Source organism: Bufo bufo, chromosome 7, assembly GCF_905171765.1.
Source record: "Bufo bufo chromosome 7, aBufBuf1.1, whole genome shotgun sequence".
Taxonomy (NCBI): domain Eukaryota; kingdom Metazoa; phylum Chordata; class Amphibia; order Anura; family Bufonidae; genus Bufo; species Bufo bufo.
In genome coordinates, this window is record NC_053395.1 from 200,823,316 (window position 1) to 200,843,003 (window position 19,688).

A 19,688-nucleotide genomic window follows, 5' to 3' on the forward strand; every position below is an offset into this window, starting at 1 on the left:
GCAAAGTATAGTACAGCCATCAGCCCCACTGGATCTTCAAGATCCAAAAGGGACTTGATAAAAAAAAAGTGAAAATAATAACAGTAAAAAAAAAATTAATAAATAAAAATGTAAATTAAAAAAATTAATTGCCTTTTCCGCTAAAAAATGCAAAAAAAACCCCACACATATTAGGTATCACCGCGTCCGTAACGACCGTCTCTATAAATATATCACATGATCGACCCCGTCCAATATACACCATAAAACAATAAAAATAAAAAGCCATTTTTGTCACCTTACATCACAAAAAGTGCAACACCAAGCGATCAAAAGGAGCATACACCCCAAAATAGTACCAATCAAACTGGCGCCTCATCCCGCAAAAAATGATACCCTATTTAAGACAATCGCCCAAAAAATAAAAAAGCTATGGCTCTCAGACTATGGAGACACTAAAACATAATTTTTTGGGTTTCAGAAATGCTATTATTGTGTAAAACTTAAATAAATAAGAAAAAGTATACATATTAGGTATTGCCACATCCGTAACAATCTGCTCTATAAAAATGTCACATGACCTAACCCCTCAGATGAACGCTGTAAAAATAAATAAATAAAAACTGTTCCAAAACAGCCAATTTTTGGGTCACCTTGCCCCATAAAAAGTAATAATGAATGATCAAAAAATCATATGTACCCAAAAATGGTACCAATAAAAACCTCAACTCTTTCTGCAAAAAACAAGCCCCTGCACAAGATGATCGGCAGAAAACTAAAAAATATATGGCGTTCAGAAAATGGACACGCAAAAACGTAATTTATTTTTCAAAAATGCTTTATTATGTAAAACTGAAACAAACAAACAAAGAAAGTAGACATATTTGATATCACTGCGTCCGTAACAACCTGCTCTATAAAAATAGCACATGATCTACCCTGTCAGATGAATCTTGTAAAATATTAAAAATAACAAAACGGTGCCAAAACAGACATTTTTTTGTTACCTTGCCTCACAAAAAACTTATTATAGAGCAATTAAAAATCATATGTACCCCAAAATAGTACCAATAAAACTGGCACCTTATCCTGTAGTTTCCAAAATGGGGTCACTTTTTGGGAGTTTCTACTGTAAGGGTGCATCAGGGGGGCTTTAAATGGGACATGGCATCTAAAAACCAGTCCAGCAAAATCTGCCTTCCAAAAACCATATGGCTCTCCTTTCCTTTTGCGCCCTGCCGTGTGCCCTTACATCAGTTTACGACCACATGTGGGGTCTTTCTGTAAACCACAGAATCAGGGTAATAAATATTGAGTTTTGTTTGGCTGTTAACCCTCAATGTGTTAAAGAATTTTTTTTTATAAAATGGAAAATCTGCCAAAAAAGTGAAATTTAGAAATGTCATCTCCATTTTCCTTTAATTCTTGTGGAACACCTAAAGGGTTAACAAAGTTTATAAAATCAGTTTTGAGTAACTTGAGGGGTGTAGTTTCTACAATAGGGTCATTTATGGGGGGTATCCACTATGTAAGCCCCACAAAGTGACTTCAGACCTGAACTGGTCCTTAAAAAGTGGGTTTTGGAAATTTTCTTACAAATTTTAAGAATTGCTACTAAACTTCTAAGCCTTGTAACGTCCTAAAAAAATAAAATGACCTTTCCAAAATGATGCCAACATAAAGTATACATATGGGGAATGTTAAGTAATAAATATTTTATGAGGTATCACTTTCTGTTTTAGAAGCAGAGAAATAGAAATTTAGAAAATTGCGAAGTATTTTTCAACATTTTTAGGAAATTTGGGATTTCTTCATAAATAAAGGTGAAATATATTGACTCAAATTTATGACTTAAAAGAAATGGACGGCACTGTGCTTACTTTAAAGTCCGGGTGCACGGTCAATAGGTCGGATCCCCACAGACATATAATAACGAGACCGGCACTCCGTAATTTCTTTGCAGAGTAGAAAACTTCTTTATTCGTCACCCATACGTGACGCGCGTTTCGGCACAAATGTTTGCCTTTATCATACAACAGGAGCTACTATCACCTGTTGTATGATAAAGGCACACATTTGTGCCGAAACGCGCGTCACGTATGGGTGACGAATAAAGAAGTTTTCTACTCTGCAAAGAAATTACGGAGTGCCGGTCTCGTTATTATTTATCAAATTTATGACTGTCATGAAGTACAATGTGTCACGAGAAAACAATCTCAGAATGGCTTGGATAAATAAAAGTGTTCCAAAGTTATTACCACATAAAGTGACGCATGTCAGATTTTTTAATTTTGACCTGGACACTGGGGCATCAATGACCTTTGGTCATGAAAGGGTTAATGTACTGAATAACATTTTAACAAGATATATCTAAAAATGCTGTCATTACACCAGCGTATAAGACATGTCCTTTTTCTTTTCCTATTTTTAGGTGACATGCTCACTAACATCAATGGAGTGAACATGGAAGGATTCAGCCACCAGCAGACTGTGGAACTCATCCGCTCATCGGGAAACTTTCTCAGGTAAATGGTTTTGGCTTCTACGAAACATCGAAACCGGCGTAAGATTTATGAAGGGCTTTTGGAAAGCTGACACCCTCTGCTTTTCTTGTTCGATCTTAACTATATGGGTTAGAGAGGACCCATCAGGTTGGATTTTTGCATTTTATCAGTGACAAGCATGCCGCTCTCAACTACCCTTTTAACATTAGTAGCCCAGGAGAAACAGGTGGAGGATGGGAGTGGTATTAACTCTGGCAATGGTACCTGTACACATGGATCACAGTGGCAACCCTCACACTGATGTTTCTTAAGGCTGTGCAGTAGGATGCACCCTTTCTTCCCTTGGGGCACACCGTGATGTCAGGAATCCTTACTGGTGGTGATTGGGGTGTCTTTGTTGTTAAGTGTTTTGGAAGGTTGAGCAGCAGAGTGGTTGAATTGGCTGGTGGATGATGGAAGAGTCAGTAATTAGGCCAGCGTTAATAAATAAATAAGTCTCTCTTAAAGGGAACCTGTCATCAACTTTGTGCTGCCCATACTAAAGGCAGCATAAAGTAAAGACAGGTGAGTTGATTTCAGCGGTCTGTCATTTAAAAGTTAAAAGTAAGTGCTTGCCAAGATCATTGCAGACTGGACTTGGAAAAGAGTCACGGCCACCTGAGAAGAGTCATGGTTATTCATAAATTCCTGCTCTCCCTGCCCACCTGCTGATGATTGACAGTCTTCTACCTAGTTTTCTCCCTTTCTGTCTAGGAGAGAACTTCCAATCGTCAGCAGATGGGCGAGACAGCAGGAGATTAGGAATAACCAGGACTCTTCTCAGGTAGATTTGACTCTTTTCAAGTCCTGTTCTGTAATGATCATGATGCTGGTTCTCAGAAACCACTTACTTTTAGCTCATGAGTGACACACCGCTGAAATCAGCATTTCTGTCACTATTTTAAGCTGCCCTCAGTGAAGTCAGCATAAGGTTGATGACAGGTTCCCTTTAACTAAAGTGCAGGATAGGGGTGATAATAGTACAGAGGTGCCGATTCCCTGAGTTCAGCACTAGTTCTGAGGAGTAAGCACATGTAGGTCCTCTTTCTTCCTCAATTAGCACAAAACAGCAAGTCTCTCGCTAAGCAGGGGGTGGACCCAGTTCCATCTCCTGGCAATCTAAGGGGTTGAGTCACAATGTTAACCCTTACTTATCCATACAATACTATTGGGTATACAAACACGGTTAATCAGAACTTTTGACTTAACAATACAATGTTGTAATTTACCCTTTTGCAGTTACCCTATTCTGGGGTACTGCATCAATATTGTGCCAAATACTAAAGAAAGGATGCACAGAGTAACAGGCTTTAATAAGCACTATGGCATCTGCAGAAAAGGAAGTTCAAAAGTGTGCGATATCCCAATAACAGCAAACTTAGTAACATGGCCAGTCTTATAAAGAAGGTGGGCCCAAGCAACTCTGCGCACCCTCTGCCAGCCCCTCCCTCTCCTCCTTGATTGACAGGGCTAGATGAGATGACTATACAGGAACCTAGACCCATAAGTGAAGAATGAGAGGCAGGGAGGAGGAGCAAGGGTGCACTTGAGTGGCTTAGGTCCTCTGTCAGTGCACTTAATTGCTCATTTGCAAATGGCTTAAAAGAACTTCTTATCCAGAATGAAACAATGAATCGCTCAGTGCATCATTACACAGGTGTCGTGCGAATAGGTCATCAGTAGGGATGAGCAAATCGACTTCGAATGAAACATCCGAAGTCGATTCGCATAAAAATGAGTTCTAATACTGTACGGAGCAAGAGCTCCGTACAGTATTAAAATGTATTAGCTCCGATGAGCCGAAGTTATTGCTTCGCGAAGTCTCGCGAGACTTTGCGCAATAACTTCATAAATTAATTTGTACTGTAAAAAAACATTTCCCGAACTTGGGTTCAGTTCCAAGTGGTACCTTGTCGAGACTGCGAAGCAATAACATCGGCTCATCATGTTTCATCCGAAGTCGATTCGCTCATCCCTAGTCATCAGTATTAAACACTCAGTCAACCCCTTTAACAGTGAATATCCTGGTGATAGATTCCCTTTAATTTTGAAGACAATTGTGATTCTGCTTGCACCACCTTCATTATGCAGAATGACTAATGAATCTAAGGTTTTTGTATTCATTTGACATCACGTTGCTGGCTTGACTTCTCCAATCTGCATAAAAGCAATGCACTTGAAGATATATGACTGTATTTGTGGTGAACACATCAGTGACTTGTAAATTTAAGCAGAGGAAGTTACTTGCGGTCACATAAGTGGACACATGAAGAGTAGGCTTGAAAAGAGCTAAGTAAGGTTTCATATATGAACTTTTTCAAGGAGGAACAACTGTAGGCTGGACCTTTTGAAGAATTATATAACAATGTTAAATTTTGATTACCTTGTGAGTAGAGATGAGCAAATCGGTTCAAAACAAATTGGATCCAACCCAAAATATTTTTTATTTGAATTGCATCTGAATCTGAATTTTTTGGGGGAGATGAGAGAGAGAAAGAGGGAAATAAAAAAATAATATAAAATAAAGAAAAAATTGAGAGACTAGAGAGAAAAAATGTAAGCCCTAGGAGCAGCGATGGCCAGTTCGCATTGTTCGCTCGCGAACATATGCGGGCTGCCATCTTTATTCACAAGTCCGGCGAGGCACAGGTAAGCCCTTACCTGTGCCTGTGCGCGAGCCAATCTGAAAACAAGTGCGGTCAGCGGAAGCAGGCAGTTCCGAGAACAGCCACCGGGGGCCTTCATCGGGCTGTTCTCAGAACTGCCTGCTCCCGGTGATCGCATTTGTTTTCAGACCGGCTCACCGGTGCCTCGCCGGACTTGTGAAAAAATATGGCAGCCTGCCTAATTCTTTAGGGACCCAGTTTTTTATTAAAACTTGATGCTTTGAACCTATGGAGAAGACTTGTTTCCATCGCTTCTATGCTGCTATGGTAACATAAAAATCAACGCTTACACCCACATATAATCAGGATAACCAAAGTTGTGGGCAAAAATCAGAGCTTGTAGTTGCATCCAGGTCCTGGTGCCCAATGGGAGCCTAAAGGAACCTTTACTACATATTGGTTACCAGTGCTACAAAATACCAATTTGATGATTGGGGGCTCAGGAACAGATTTTGCTTTGGGACCTCTGGGCAGGCAGATGGGGAAAACCTGGAAATGCATAGAAGGACTAACAAGAAATAATCTAGTTTACATGGACTGCAACATTTTCTGCAAGTTCCTGAAACAGCCTTGTAAAATCCTGCAAAGAACAAAGATGGTAATCTCCTGAGGATGTCTGCCATTTACATCTGGGATGATTGAGGGGGTGTGGCTTAAATAACAGGTGGAGCTTAATGATCTTTGCATCTATCTGTAAACTGGGCAGTGGGGAGAGGCTCCTGCTGTAGCCGATTGCCTTACAGCCAGGAACAGAACAGTGAGGAAGAGGAAGGAAGAGTGTATATATACCAAAGGGATACCAACGAACAGTACAAGTCATCCCACATAAACCAAGCCCTCATACAGCTCTCTAGAAAGAAGAATAAAATAAAAAAGTTGTATTTTATTTTATAAAAAGGGTTTTATTTGTGTAAAAGTAGTAAAACGTTAAAATTTTTCAATAAAATTTATCTGTATAGCGCCACCTGCTGTTTGTTCTTTTTCTTATTACTGTGTCCTGCTCAATGAGAAGGCCGCACATGCTCAGTTTTATCCTTCAACTGCCTCCTGAGCTGTGATAGGAAGAGCATGGACACACCCCCTGAGCTGTGATAGGGAGAAAAGACACTCCCCTTGAGCTGTCAGCTTGATATAAATCTAGCAGAGCAATGAATGGGGAGATCTCTGGATCCATGTGAGGTACAGGGCTGGTGCTAGCTATGTGGGAAAGAGATTGTCATGTCCTATATGATGTCTGATTTTCATTGTTTACATCAGTCATTGGATAACCCCTTTAATCAGTAAGTTATGAGTACCCCAAAATGGTGCCATTAAAAACTACAACTTGTCCCACGAAAAATTAGCCCTCATATGGCTACATAGATTTAAAAGAAAAATGCTTGATCAGTAAAGCCCAAAATGCATATGGGGGAAGGGGTTAAGAAAGGAATTTTATGAATGTATTTTTATAAGTGTCCCTTTATGGGTATATCGTTGTATATGGTGGGTTGTTTCTAGAGCATGTGTATTGATTTTTACTAACCCCATTCTGATACATGGAACAGTCAAAAATATTTGCCAGTAGTGAAGCCTACTCAGAGATCGAAATAACTGACCAAATAACTGAAGTGTGAAATCAGCCTAACTCATAGGGTCCATTCACACGTCCGTAAGTGTTTTGTGGATCCGAAAAACACTGACACCGGCCATGTGCACATGGCCGGCACTATAATAGAAAATACCTATTCTTGTCCGCTATTGTGGACCAGAATAGGACATGTTCTATTTTTGCGGAGCCAGGGACCGGAAGTTCAGGGCTGCGGAGCGGAAGTGCGGATGCGGATAGCACACTGTGTGCTGTCCGCATCTTTTCCGACCCTATTGAAAATGAATGGGTCCGAATTGCGGAACGAATCTGGACCATTCATACGGATGTCTGAATGGAGCCTAATGGTGGGTTCACACTACCTTTATGCCATTTTGGCTATATAGGTTCCGTTTATAACAGAATAAAACGGAATGGCCAGACGGAATGCAAAACGGAAGCTTGCCCATAGACTCTATTAGGACGGAGCAAAATGGAATGCTTCTTAAAGGCTTCAGTTTTTCATTCTGCTGGCCATTCCGTTATATTCCGTTATAAACTGAACCTTTATAGCCGAAATGGCATAACGGTAGTGTGAACCCACCATTACTTCTTCATGCTCCCCCTTTTTTCTCGGTAAATCCATATTCCCCTATTTAAAACTAAAAACGTCATGGCTGATGTCACAGCCCGAGGCCATGACACCAGTGTGAATAGAGCTGTATACTGGTTATAGGTGCTGGTAAAATGGCAATTGTGGTGTCTACTTGTACTTATTTATGATGTCACTCACATGCCAAATTTCTTGTATTGCAGAATTGAAACAGAATATAGTGCAAAAATTAGAAAAGCAGAACTACAAGCTAAGCTGCTTATTTTAAAGGTATGTTACAGTATGTATTATACAGAGAACAGAGATGCACATACAAACAAATCTTATGTTATATTGTAACCTCTTCAAAGTCTCCAGAAATAATTATTGCCATGTTTTATAACGGCCGCAGGACTCCGACTTGGCTTCTAGCATCCTTAAAGGGGATGTGCTACCGTTAAATGTAATTTTTATATAATTCAGCATGAATAACTACTTTAATTTGTAATTTACTTTCTGTTACAAAAATGCTCCAGTTGTGAGATATTCCCTTCACTTCATTATAATGACCTAATCCCTTCCCTAAAGCCAGAGGTGTAAGTTGACCTGAATGCTCTTTCGATAAAACCAGTGTCTTCTTATGCGGCACAAGGGTCTTTGGGCCCCTCAGGCTACTGGGCCCGGTAGCGACTGCCATGCCCCTGCATATGAGGTACAGGGCTAGATTATTATATGATGTCTGATTCTCATTTTCTTTAAATTAATCATGGGATAATCCCTTTAATAACTGTGTGGGGAGCATTATATAGTTTATAATACTTCGGCCATTGCAACACTCTCCTCTCTATTCTCAGTCATGTCAGCCAGTTGTGCAATACCAGAAACACATAATATTTTGATACAGAAATTATATATATATATATATAGTATGTGAATTCCGGCAGCACTCACTTTAGAGATTATCCGGTGCAAGTGTCTCGCCTTTGACAACAGGCTTGTATATTCATAGAAAATCAACGCAGCACTCTTCTTGTAAAAAAACGCAGTGTCTTTATTCACACATGTGAGACAAAATAGCCAACATTTCAATCCCCTTCCGGGATCCTTCTCAAGCCAAGTGCACAGACCAACAGCATGCTGGCATCTAAATACATATCCAGCTTTTCAATACATGTGTACAACATCATTTAATCAAGTGATTACAATTGGTGACAGCTGATACAAAATCAAGTGTTCTTTTTAAAAAAATCAATCCATTCCATTCCAATATTTCAAGTATCTTCTTATATTGTGATCTTGGTATATATTCTCATACATCTCTATATATAAAGTGCTTGTGCCAATAAGGTGTAGCTTCACATAGAAGTATACATAAACAATCACATATTATAAAAAGTGCAAGTGCATTTTAAAATCACAATAAAATCACTTTGGCTATAATAAATTCATCAGGATAGAGAGACGCGTGCTGCAATTGAATGCAATTCATCCAACTTGCTGTTTTTTTAAAAAAAACGCATGGTGTGAACACCATCCATCTGCAGGGAATATATAAAATATCTCGCCTTGATATCACACGTAGTCTCCCCTACATAGAGTAAGTGACATGAGCACCATAAAACGTATACTACCCACGACGAATCGCAAGTCAAATATTCTTTAATCTCAAAATGTTCCCCAGTCTGCGGGTGTGTGAATTCCCTACCCTTCTGTAGATATTTGCAATTCACATTGAAAAGCTGGATATGTATTTAGATGCCAGCATGCTGTTGGTCTGTGCACTTGGCTTGAGAAGGATCCCGGAAGGGGATGAAACGTTGCCTATTTTGTGTCACATGTGTGAATAAAGACACTGCGTTTTTTTACAAGAAGAGTGCTGCGTTGATTTTCTATGAATATATATATATGTATATATATATATCTATATATATATATATACAGTTAGGTCCATATATATTGGGACACTGACACAAATTTAGTTTTTATTACCTGTTTACTAAAACATATTTAAGTTATAGTTATATAATGGACATGGACATAAAGTCCAGACTTTTAGCTTCCATTTGAGGGTATCCACATTAAAATTGGATGAAGGGTTTAGGAGTTTCAGCTCCTTTACATGTGGCACCCTGTTTTTAAAGGGACCAAAAGTAAGTAATTGGACAATTGACTCAAAGGCTGTTTCATGGGCAGGTGTGGGCAGTTACTTCATTATTTCATTCTCAATTAAGCACATAAAAGGCCTGGAGTTGATTTGAGATGTGGTGCTTACATTTTGAAAATTTTGCTGAGAAGTAAACATGCGGTCAAAGGAGCTCTCCATGCAGGTGAAACAAGCCATCCTTCATCTGGGAAAACAGAAAAAAAAAAACATCAGAGAAATTGCTACACTATTAGGAGTGGCAAAATCTACAGTTTGGTACATCCTGATAAAGAAAGAAAGCGCTGGTGACCTCAACAATGCAAAAAGACCTGGATGCCCACGGAAGACAACAGTGGTGGATGATGGCAGAATAATTACCATGGTGAAGAGAAACCCCTTCACAACAGCCAACCAAGTGAGCAACACTCTCCAGGATATAGGCATATTAATATCCAAATCTACCATAAGGCCTCATGCACACAACCGTTTTTAGGGTCCGCATCCGAGCCGCAGTTTTTGTGCGGACCCATTCACTTGACTCCGTGTGCTGTCTGCATCCTTTGCTCCGTTCCGTGGCCCTGCAAAAAAAAATATAGCATGTCCTATTCTTGTCTGTTTTGCGGACAAGAATAGGCATTTCTACAATGGGCCGCCTGTTCCGTCCCGCAAATTGCGGAAGGCACACAGGCGGCTTCCATTTTTTGCGGCTCCGCAAAAAACGGCACGGTCGTGTGCATGAGGCCTAAAGAGATGACTGCATGAAAGTAAATACAGAGGGTTCACTGCACGGTGCAAGCCACTCATAAGCCTCAATAATAGGAAGGCTAGATTGGACTTTGCTAAAAAAAAACATCTTAAAAAACCAGCACACTTCTGGAAGAACATTCTTTGGAGAGATAAAACCAAGATCAACCTCTACCAGAATGATGGAAAGAAAAAAAGTATGGTGAAGGCATGGTACAGCTCATGATCCAAAGCAAACCACATCATCTGTAAAACATGGTGGAGGCAGTGTGATGGCTTGGGCATGCATGGCTGCCAGTGGCCCCGGGGCCCTAGTGTTTATTGATGATGTGACACAGGACAGAAGCAGCCGGATGAATTCTGGGGTTTTCAGAGACATACTGTGTGCTCAAATCCAGCCAAACTGATTGGTCAGCGTTTCATAATACAGATGGACAATGACCCGAAACATAAAGCCAAAGCAACCCAGAAGTTTACTAAAGCAAAGAAGTGGAATATTCTTGAATGGCCGAGTCAGTCACCTGATCTGAAGCCAATACAGCATTTCACTTGTTAAAGACTAAACTGCAGACAGAAAGGCCCACAAACAAACAGCAACTGAAAACCGCTGCAGTAAAGGCCTGGTCGAGCATTAAAAAGGAGGAAACACAGCGTCTGGTGATGTCCATGAGTTCAAGACTTCAGGCAGTCATTGCCAATGAAGGGTTTTCAGCCAAATATTAGAAATTACCATTTTATTCACAATTATTTAATTTGTCCAATTACTTTTGAGCCCCTGAAATGAAGGGATTGAGTTAAAAAAATGCTTTAGTTCCTCACATTTTTATGCAATCATTTTGTTCCACCCACTGAATTAAAGCTGAAAGTCTGAACTTCAACTGCATCTGAATTTTGATAAAAATCCATTGTGGTAATGTACAGAACAAAAATTTTAAATTTTTTGTCTCTGTCCAAATATATATGGACCTAACTGTATATAACAATGGAATTACCCATAGGGGACCTGAAATAGAGAAGTAATAGTTGACTTACAATGCACTCCATTTGCGTGCAGATATTTAATCTTAGAAGGATTGCATGACAATAGTCTTAAAAGAACGTTATGACTACACATATCTATGGGTACTGCGGCTTGTAGATCATTTCAAGACTGTCAGCATAAAAATCAGTAACCCGACATCTGTCTCCTGTGACCAGATAGTGGTGAAGCTTATTTCTTTTAACTGTATTTTGCAAAAAAAATAAAACGTTTCTAGGTTTGCTTAGTGAGGTACTTTCCACCCCCTGCAGATATCTGGTTTCCTGTGCTGCAGGTTTTGTCCTTACAACTGTTATGTCTTTATAGTTCTGTTTTTTCTGGTTTGTGTCAACATCAAATAATCATTTAAGAAGATCGCTGTCATTTTGTAATGTATTTATTTTCCATTTATTGCTCCTATCTCCCGTTCTGTGCAGTGGTCACATGACCATGTCCATGCAGCTCTTCGTATTATCGACTGTGCTGTTGTGTCCATGAGCGGGGCAGTAATAGTGAAGTGTCTATCAGTGTTGAGCAAGCATGATCAGCCAAACACCAGTTCGGCTTGAGCATCGCTATGCTCAGCTGAATTCCTCGTGTCAGTGTGTTTAAATCCAATTTAGCTGCTATTTCTGTAAAGATTCTGCCAGGATTTGAACTCACAAACTTCTACATTAGAGGCAAGGTCTTTAACCACTCAGCTATAAAGCTGAATGATAAACTGTGTCAGAAAAACCTCATAGTAGTTTGTCATGTAGTAAGTATTCCTATACAGCAGAAGTATCAATTCATATTTCACTGCAGGTTAACATGTAGCTGTATAGCATAGTGGTTAAGGTTCTTGGCTCTAATGTTGAAGGCTGTGAGTTCAAATCCTGAAATATATATGTATATAAGTTTTTAGCCATAATATATTTACATATATTATTATATATTTATAATATATTATAAAATATGTAAATATATTATGGCTAAAAACAACAGTAGTAGTTTCCCACATATTATGCATTCATATATATCAGAAGTACGATTTTATCTATATATATTGTGACACAGTGAGGGGTTGTGTCTGGCAAGGCAGGTATTTTCCTCCCAGCATGTGCGGCTGGGCGGATTTCCAGCCAGGTGAGGTCAAATACCGGACCGGAGTTTAAGTGCCGGTCCGGGTTTTGGCAGCACCTGGCTGTCCTTAAATTGGCAGATGGGCTCAGCAGAGATGTCTCTGTTTTGGGGATCTGAGGCTTTGTGCTGTGCTGGAGGGCTGAGAGCCACACGCTGGGGAAACAGGCCCCCTAAAGCCTGCTGTGGACTTCTGGACGCAGAACTGCCAGCAAGGTGACTTGTGTTATATGAACTTTTCCATTGTGTGTGAATTAACAACAAGACTGCAAAGTTACGTGCTGTTTTGTGCAATTGCCTTAAGTGTGAATAACACTGACGTTTTGAGTTAAGAACTTGTATTTTGCCTCTGTACTGTGCCCGCTTACCCTATCTACCAGAGCGAAACCCCACTATATATATATATATATATATATATATATATATATATATATGAAAAAACGGACAGCACTCTAAGTAAAAGCTAGTGGTGTTTATTCACCCATGTGGATGGCAACGTTTCAGCTCATACAAGAGCCTTTTTCAAGCTTGAAAAAGGCTCTTGTATGAGCGGAAACGTTGCCATCCACATGGGTGAATAAACACCACTAGCTTTTACTTGGAGTGCTGTCCGTTTTTTCATCTCTATCAGACGGGGTAAGCTGCTACATCCCTGGACCTAGCACCCTCCTTGTGTTTTTTATCAGTGCCGCCATTATTTTCTTTTATATATATACAATTATTATAATTTTTTTTTGTAATTACACATTTATTTTGTGCCATACATTTTTTACAATTACAAAAAAAAAAAATATATACAAATTAAACTTAGCCTGTTTTCTGAAACATTTCTGCCGGGATTTGAACTCACAACCTTCTCCATTAGAGCCCAGAACTTTAATCACTACACTATGCAGCTACATGCTAACCTGCACTGGTATATTAAATGATACTTCTGCTGTATAGGAATATTTACTACATGACAAACTACTTTGAGGTTTTTCTGACATAGTTTATCATTCAGCTTTATAGCTGAGTGGTTAAAGTCCTTGCCTCTAATGTAGATGGTTGTGAGTTCAAATCCTGGCAGAAACTTTTCAGAAATAGGCTAAATTTGATTTAAATACACTGGATGTCCCAAAGCACTGACTCTATATATGGACATAGCTATATATGGAGTCAGAGCAGGGACTCCTAAGCCGTGGACTTTCACTGGGGGATTCCCTCACTGTACAGCAATCTTCTGCATGGACCTCAGTGGGACCCGGCACCCTCCCCTCTTCAGAGCAGGGGGTGCCTGGTTTAATGCTCGGTTTCTCCAATTGACTTCCATTGTGCTCTGTAGAGCACCTGAGCATTGCAAAGTGTTCTACCCAAACACGTTGGTGCTTGATCAACACTAGTGTCTTTGTAACTAGTACAGCCACAGTCAATCACAGTGGCTGTCCTCACACTATCACTTCTATGGACGTTTAGTGAAAGGAGGGTGCATCCTTTCTTCCCCCAGGGCACACTCTGGTTCTGGGGATCCTGCCTGATGGTAATTGAGATGCCCGTCATGTTAAGTGTCTGTATGGGTACAAGGTATGGCGTATAGAATGCAATGGCCAGCATATGGTATAGGAGTCAGAAAACTAGGCCAAAGGTAGAAGAATAAATGTCTCTCTTTACTCAAGTGCAAAATGGGAGTTGTAGTACATTCAGTTATAGTAGACACAGTTTACAGTGCAGTTCTTTCCCAGGTAACAATGTATTGATTTAGGCAAAGATGGAAGTTCTGACCCACTTTCCTCTATATCTTGCTAAAGTCTCTCTCAGTAGAGTCTATGGCTGGCAATAGTATTTTTGCAACAATGGCTATAGTGTCCACAGTGGGATACAATGTCTTGAAGGCACATCTGGCCAGGATGTGTCCAGGTGTGAAGGATGTCTTAACGGTGTCCCTCACAGCAGCAAAGTTAGAATGGCTGTAGTAGCGGATTAACTTGCTGACTTCTGGCATTGGTAGGTGCATTTCTGGAGCTGTGGTACAGAACGGAGAAGTGCATCATGGGTTTGGTAGTATACAGGAATGGGAAGTGCTACATACAGGATGGAAAGTAACCAGAGTGATTTGTTTATATGGGGAAAGGTCAGGTCAGGAGAGTGCAAAAGAAAGAGCATGGGGAAGATGTACATGAAGTAAGAGACTACATAAGCATATCTGTTAAAGACCATATCCGATGCAAAAGAAAAGCACTTCAAGAAAACATTGCTAGCGACGAGGCTGCAATCCACAAAACTAAAAAGTTGCTTCACTCCAAATAACTAAAAAGTAAACGTGGCTTATCCACCAATGTGAAAAATAGTGATGTTTCAGTCCTATCACAGAACCTTCCCCAGAAAACTTCTTTAAATTAAGCAACATTTCGTTTTCTTATAATTTACAGGAAGATTTCCGATCAAAATGGAAGGACTTACAAGGTGTTGTAAGAAAAGAACAGCAGCTGCTTCATGGTTAATGTTTTATTATCAGTTAGTTTAGCAGATTGTTTATACTTTAAATTTTATGTTATAATATGTATTGCTTATTATTAGGCCTCATGCACGCGGCTCGGATGCGGAACCATTCACTTCAATGGGGCCGCAAAAGATGCGGACAGCACTCCGTGTGCTGTCCGCATCCGTTGCTCCGTTCCGCGGCCCCGCTAAAAAAATATAACATGTCTTATTCTTGTCCGCGCTTTGCGGACAAGAATAGGCATTTATATTGACGGCCGCCCGTTCCGTTCCGCAAATTGCGGAAGGCACACGGACGGCTTCTGTTTTTTGCGGACCGCAAAAAACAGAACAGTCGTGTGCATGAGGCCTAAGAATGTGGTATTGTATTGTCATAAACAGATCTGAAAATCTAAATTATTAGATTTTTAACATGTATCCTATTATTTGTGCAAATATTTACTTTTTGATGTTTACTGTATTCACTATGAGTATGGATAGAAACTGTAAAAGGAACAGTTTCCCCTGGTAGCACCTAATGTGCAGAAGTGCGCCCTATGGGTGTTCTCGTTTCCAAGTATCAGTGCCTTCCCAGGTGTACAAATCCTAATAGGCACAAAAATCTATGTGAAATTACTATGGGAGTAAAGAGAGCCAGCTTATTTTTTTTTAAATGGACTTTGGGGTACCTTCTAAATTGTGTCTTCCACTTGCTATTTTAGGCTACTTTCACACTGGCGTTTTGGCTTTCCGTCTGTGAGATCCGTTCAGGGCTCTCACACGGATCAAAACAGATCAGTTTTGCCCTAATGCATTCTGAATAGAACAGGATCCGCTCAGAATGAATCAGTTTGCCTCCGATCAGTCACCATTCCGCTCTGGAGGCGGACACCAAAACACTGCCTGCAGCGTTTTGCTGTCCGCCTGACGAAGCGGAGCCAAACAGATCCGTCCTGGCACACAATGTAAGTCAATGCGGACGGATCCGTTTTCTCTGGCACAATAGAAAACGGATCCGTCTACCATTTACTTTCAATGGTATTCAATTCGGATCCATCATGGCTATAGAAGATATAATACAACCGGATCCGTTTATGACAGATGCATGCGGTTGTATTATTGTAACAGAAGTGGTTTTGCAGATCCATGACGGATCCGCAAAAAACCCTAGTGTGAAAGTAGCCTAGGACAGTTGTTCACATTCTGTAATTTTAAAATATGCATGCTAGATACAGATGTTTACCCAAATGTTTATTTCTGAGGGCTGCTTTACAATGGTTTTGTAAGTAATACCTCCAATATCTAAATAACTAAGTAACAAAAAGTTGTCAGACTGTGCAGATCCCCCCCCTCCCAACTGGTTACCGCCCCTCTGTACCCTTACTGCAGACTGCTAGCAATTCATTCATAATTTCTAGTACAAATAATAAAGGAATTACACAACACAGAGCCATAAGAATAGATGCTCCAGAATTGTTATTACATGGGGAATACATGTAGCCATTAAAACAGGCATGTCAGGAGCGGTGACAGGTCCTCTTTAAGGGGTCATTTATGAAAGACAGGTGTTATATACACCAGTCTTAATAAAAGGCTGCCGGAGTGAGAAGTGGCAAAGGGTACTTTCACACTTGCATTGTAAAGATCCGCCGGAATGGTCTGCCGGATCCGGAAATCCGTGTGCAAATAGATAGCATTTGTAGACGGATCTGGATGCGGATCCATCTAACAAATGCATTGAAACACTGGATCCGTCTCTCCAGTGTCATCTGTAAAAACTGATCCGGCCACTTGGCATTAATGCATTTCAATGGAAAATAATGCCGGATCTGGCATTCCGGCAAGTGATCAGTATTTTGGGCCGGAGAGAAAACTGCAGCATGCTGCAGTATTTTCTCCGTCCAGAAACCGTACAGTGACTGAACTGAAGACATTCTGATGCATAGTGAATGGAATGCTCTCCATTCAGAATGCATTAGGCCCCTTTCACACAGGCGTTGCGGGAAAATGTGCGGGTGCGTTGCGGGAACACCCGCGATTTTTCCGCGCGAGTGCAAAACATTGTAATGCGTTTTGCACTCGTGTGAGAAAAATCGCGCGTGTTTGGTACCCAAACCCGAACTTCTTCACAGAAGTTCAGGCTTGGGATCGGCGTTCTGTAGATTGTATTATTTTCCCTTATAACATGGTTATAAGGGAAAATAATAGCATTCTGAATACAGAATGCATAGTAAAACATCGCTGGAGGGGTTAAAAAAAATAATAATAATTTAACTTACCTTAGTCCACTTGATCGCGATGCCCGGCATCTCCTTCTGTCTACATGTGATCTCTGTGCAGCAACAGGACCTGTGGTGACGTCATTCCAATCATCACATGATCCATCACCATGGTAAAGGATCATGTGATGACCGGAGTGACGTCACCACAGGTCCTATTGCTGCACAGAGATCAGATGTAGACAGAAGGAGATGCCAGGCTGCGCGATCAAGTGGACTAAGGTAAGTTAAATTATTATTATTTTTTTTAACCCCTCCAGCGATGTTTTACTATGCATTCTGTATTCAGAATGCTATTATTTTCCCTTATAACCATGTTATAAGGGAAAATAATAATGATCGGGTCTCCATCCCGATTGTCTCCTAGCATCCGCACTTGCTTGCGGATGCTTGCGATTTTCACGCAACCCCATTCATTTCTATGGGGCCTGCGTTACGTGAAAAATGCACAAAGAGGAGCATGCTGCGATTTTCACGCAACGCACAAGTGATGCGTGAAAATCACAGCTCATGTGAACAGCCCCATAGAAATGAATGGGTCGGTATTCAGTGCCGGTGCAATGCGTTCACCTCCCGCATCGCATCCGCACGGAATACTCGCCCGTGTGAAAGGGGCCTTAGGATCAGTTTTTTTCCGGTATTGAGCCCCTAGGACGGAACTCAATACCGGAAAAGAATAACGCTAGTGTGAAAGTACCCTAATTCATTAAGATGCTTGTGCCTTTTAAACAATTTGTCTCTTCTGTGATGTCCATGTGCCAGAAATTTATGCAAGCTAGGAGCTGGCATAGACTTCATTAATAATTTATGACATTTTTCTGGTGTAAATTATAGGAAATATGTCAGGCTAAAGTGGCTCCTTCTGCTAAGTTCTATCCACTTATCAAGAAAGTGGTGACAAAAGAGTACAATCTAAAAAAGTTAAGACATTTTTAGCAAAATGCTGATTTCACAAAAATGTGTGGCTTTTGTACAAGCAAACCTTTTATAAATGGCCTTTATCTCTGTGTGTACCCATACAAAGCAGTTGACATTCATTCGTTCCACTGGAGGGCGTCCATAATTTTGTGTTTCTGATGGCCAATATGGAGTTAGGAAAGAGAGATTATCTAAATCAGAGACTCTTTTCAGGAAATCTCTTTATTAATTTTTTGTTTCTAATTTTTGCAGGGACTATAAATGAGAACAAAATTCAGGAAGAACTGGACTCCATTCATTCCAAGATCTTTGGGAATCCCTCACCAGGTTCCTTCTTAAATAAACATAGATTGACAAGCTCAAGCAGTGGAAAAAGCCAGCTGAGCTCTATGATGCTAAACAATGAAGATGGACTTGGATCAATGTCCGAGCTTGATGAAGACTCTGGGACAGAAGCTTGTTTTAGTCGTCAATCTAGTGCAGAAGAAGACTTTATGTATAAGTTGAATGGACTTTCTTCAATGAGACCTTCGCTGTCTCAACATAGAAGCATTAGTATGACAAGTAGTGAAAGTGAACCAATGTCACCAAACTGGGACTCCATAAGTCTATCAAATTTTTTTGGGACTTTGCCACGTAAAGGTAGAAAAGGAAGTATCCGAAAGAACTTCTTTAAATTTATTCCTGGTTTGCACAGATCAGTAGAAGAAGAAGACTCTCAGGTGTAAATGTATAAACACAGAGATGCATGGAGATGCAGAACGGACAGTATTATTATAAGATGCTACAAAATATGTCTTATAAATACATTTATAGTATCACTGGGAGATATAATGTGGCAATCATGGACTACTAGTATAAAGTAGATGGAACTCTCAAAATACACCCAGAAAACTGTCCATAGAGACTTTGTTTAGGAATTGGACCTTAACTGATCTTGGAATACTTTTAATCTCAAATGACCTTTTTGAGTGAACTCAGTGATCTCCCCCTCAGGCACATTCTCTAATATATGTTACTGAGTTAGGCCTCTTGCACATGAACGCTGTGCATCCGCTTCGTGCATTGGGGACCGCGATCTGCGGTCCCCAATGCACGGCCAACGTCCGTGCGGTGGCCGGGACGGATCGAGACCCATTCAACTTGAATAGGTCTGTGATCCGTCCACACCGCAAAAAAATAGAACAAGTTCTATTTTTTTTTCGGTGCGAAAGCACAGACAGAAACACAGTGGAAGCACTCCGTAGTGCTTCTGTGGGGTTCTGATCTGTGCTTCCGTTCTGCATCTCCATGATTGCGGACCTATTCATGTGAATACGGCCACGGGCACACAACTTTCATGTGCAAGAGGCCTTAAAAGGGTTTTCCAAGATTCTTTTTACTGATGGCCTCTCCTCAGGATAAGTCAGTATCTGATCGGTGGGGGTCTGACACCTGGGACCCCCAGGATCAGCTGTTTTGAGAAGGCTCACTAAGCACAGCGCCGTACATTGTATAATGGCAGTGTTTGGTATTGCAGCTCAGCCCCATTCACTTGAATGAGGCTCAGCTGCTCCTAGGTCACGTGTTCGATCAATGTGTCGTCACTGGCCTAGGAAAAGCAGAGAGGTGGCCATGGTGCTCACTAGAGCTCTTGGATTTTTATGACTTGAGTACTGCAGAGTCT

At 40.6% G+C, this 19,688-nt stretch overlaps 1 protein-coding gene across 2 annotated transcripts in view; it reads left to right on the forward strand.

Moving 5' to 3' along the window:
- LOC121008592 (cytohesin 1 interacting protein) overlaps positions 1-19,157 on the forward strand; it is a 44,286-nt gene extending 25,129 nt beyond the window's left edge. For both annotated transcript variants that reach the window (XM_040441230.1, XM_040441231.1), the window contains exons 6-9: positions 2,411-2,504; positions 7,569-7,635; positions 14,777-14,843; positions 18,275-19,157. In XM_040441230.1, coding sequence (XP_040297164.1) covers positions 2,411-2,504; positions 7,569-7,635; positions 14,777-14,843; positions 18,275-18,750 — 704 coding nt within the window. In that variant the 3' untranslated portion in view covers positions 18,751-19,157. The remainder of the gene's footprint in view (positions 1-2,410; positions 2,505-7,568; positions 7,636-14,776; positions 14,844-18,274) is intronic.
- The last annotated feature ends 531 nt before the right edge of the window (positions 19,158-19,688 follow it).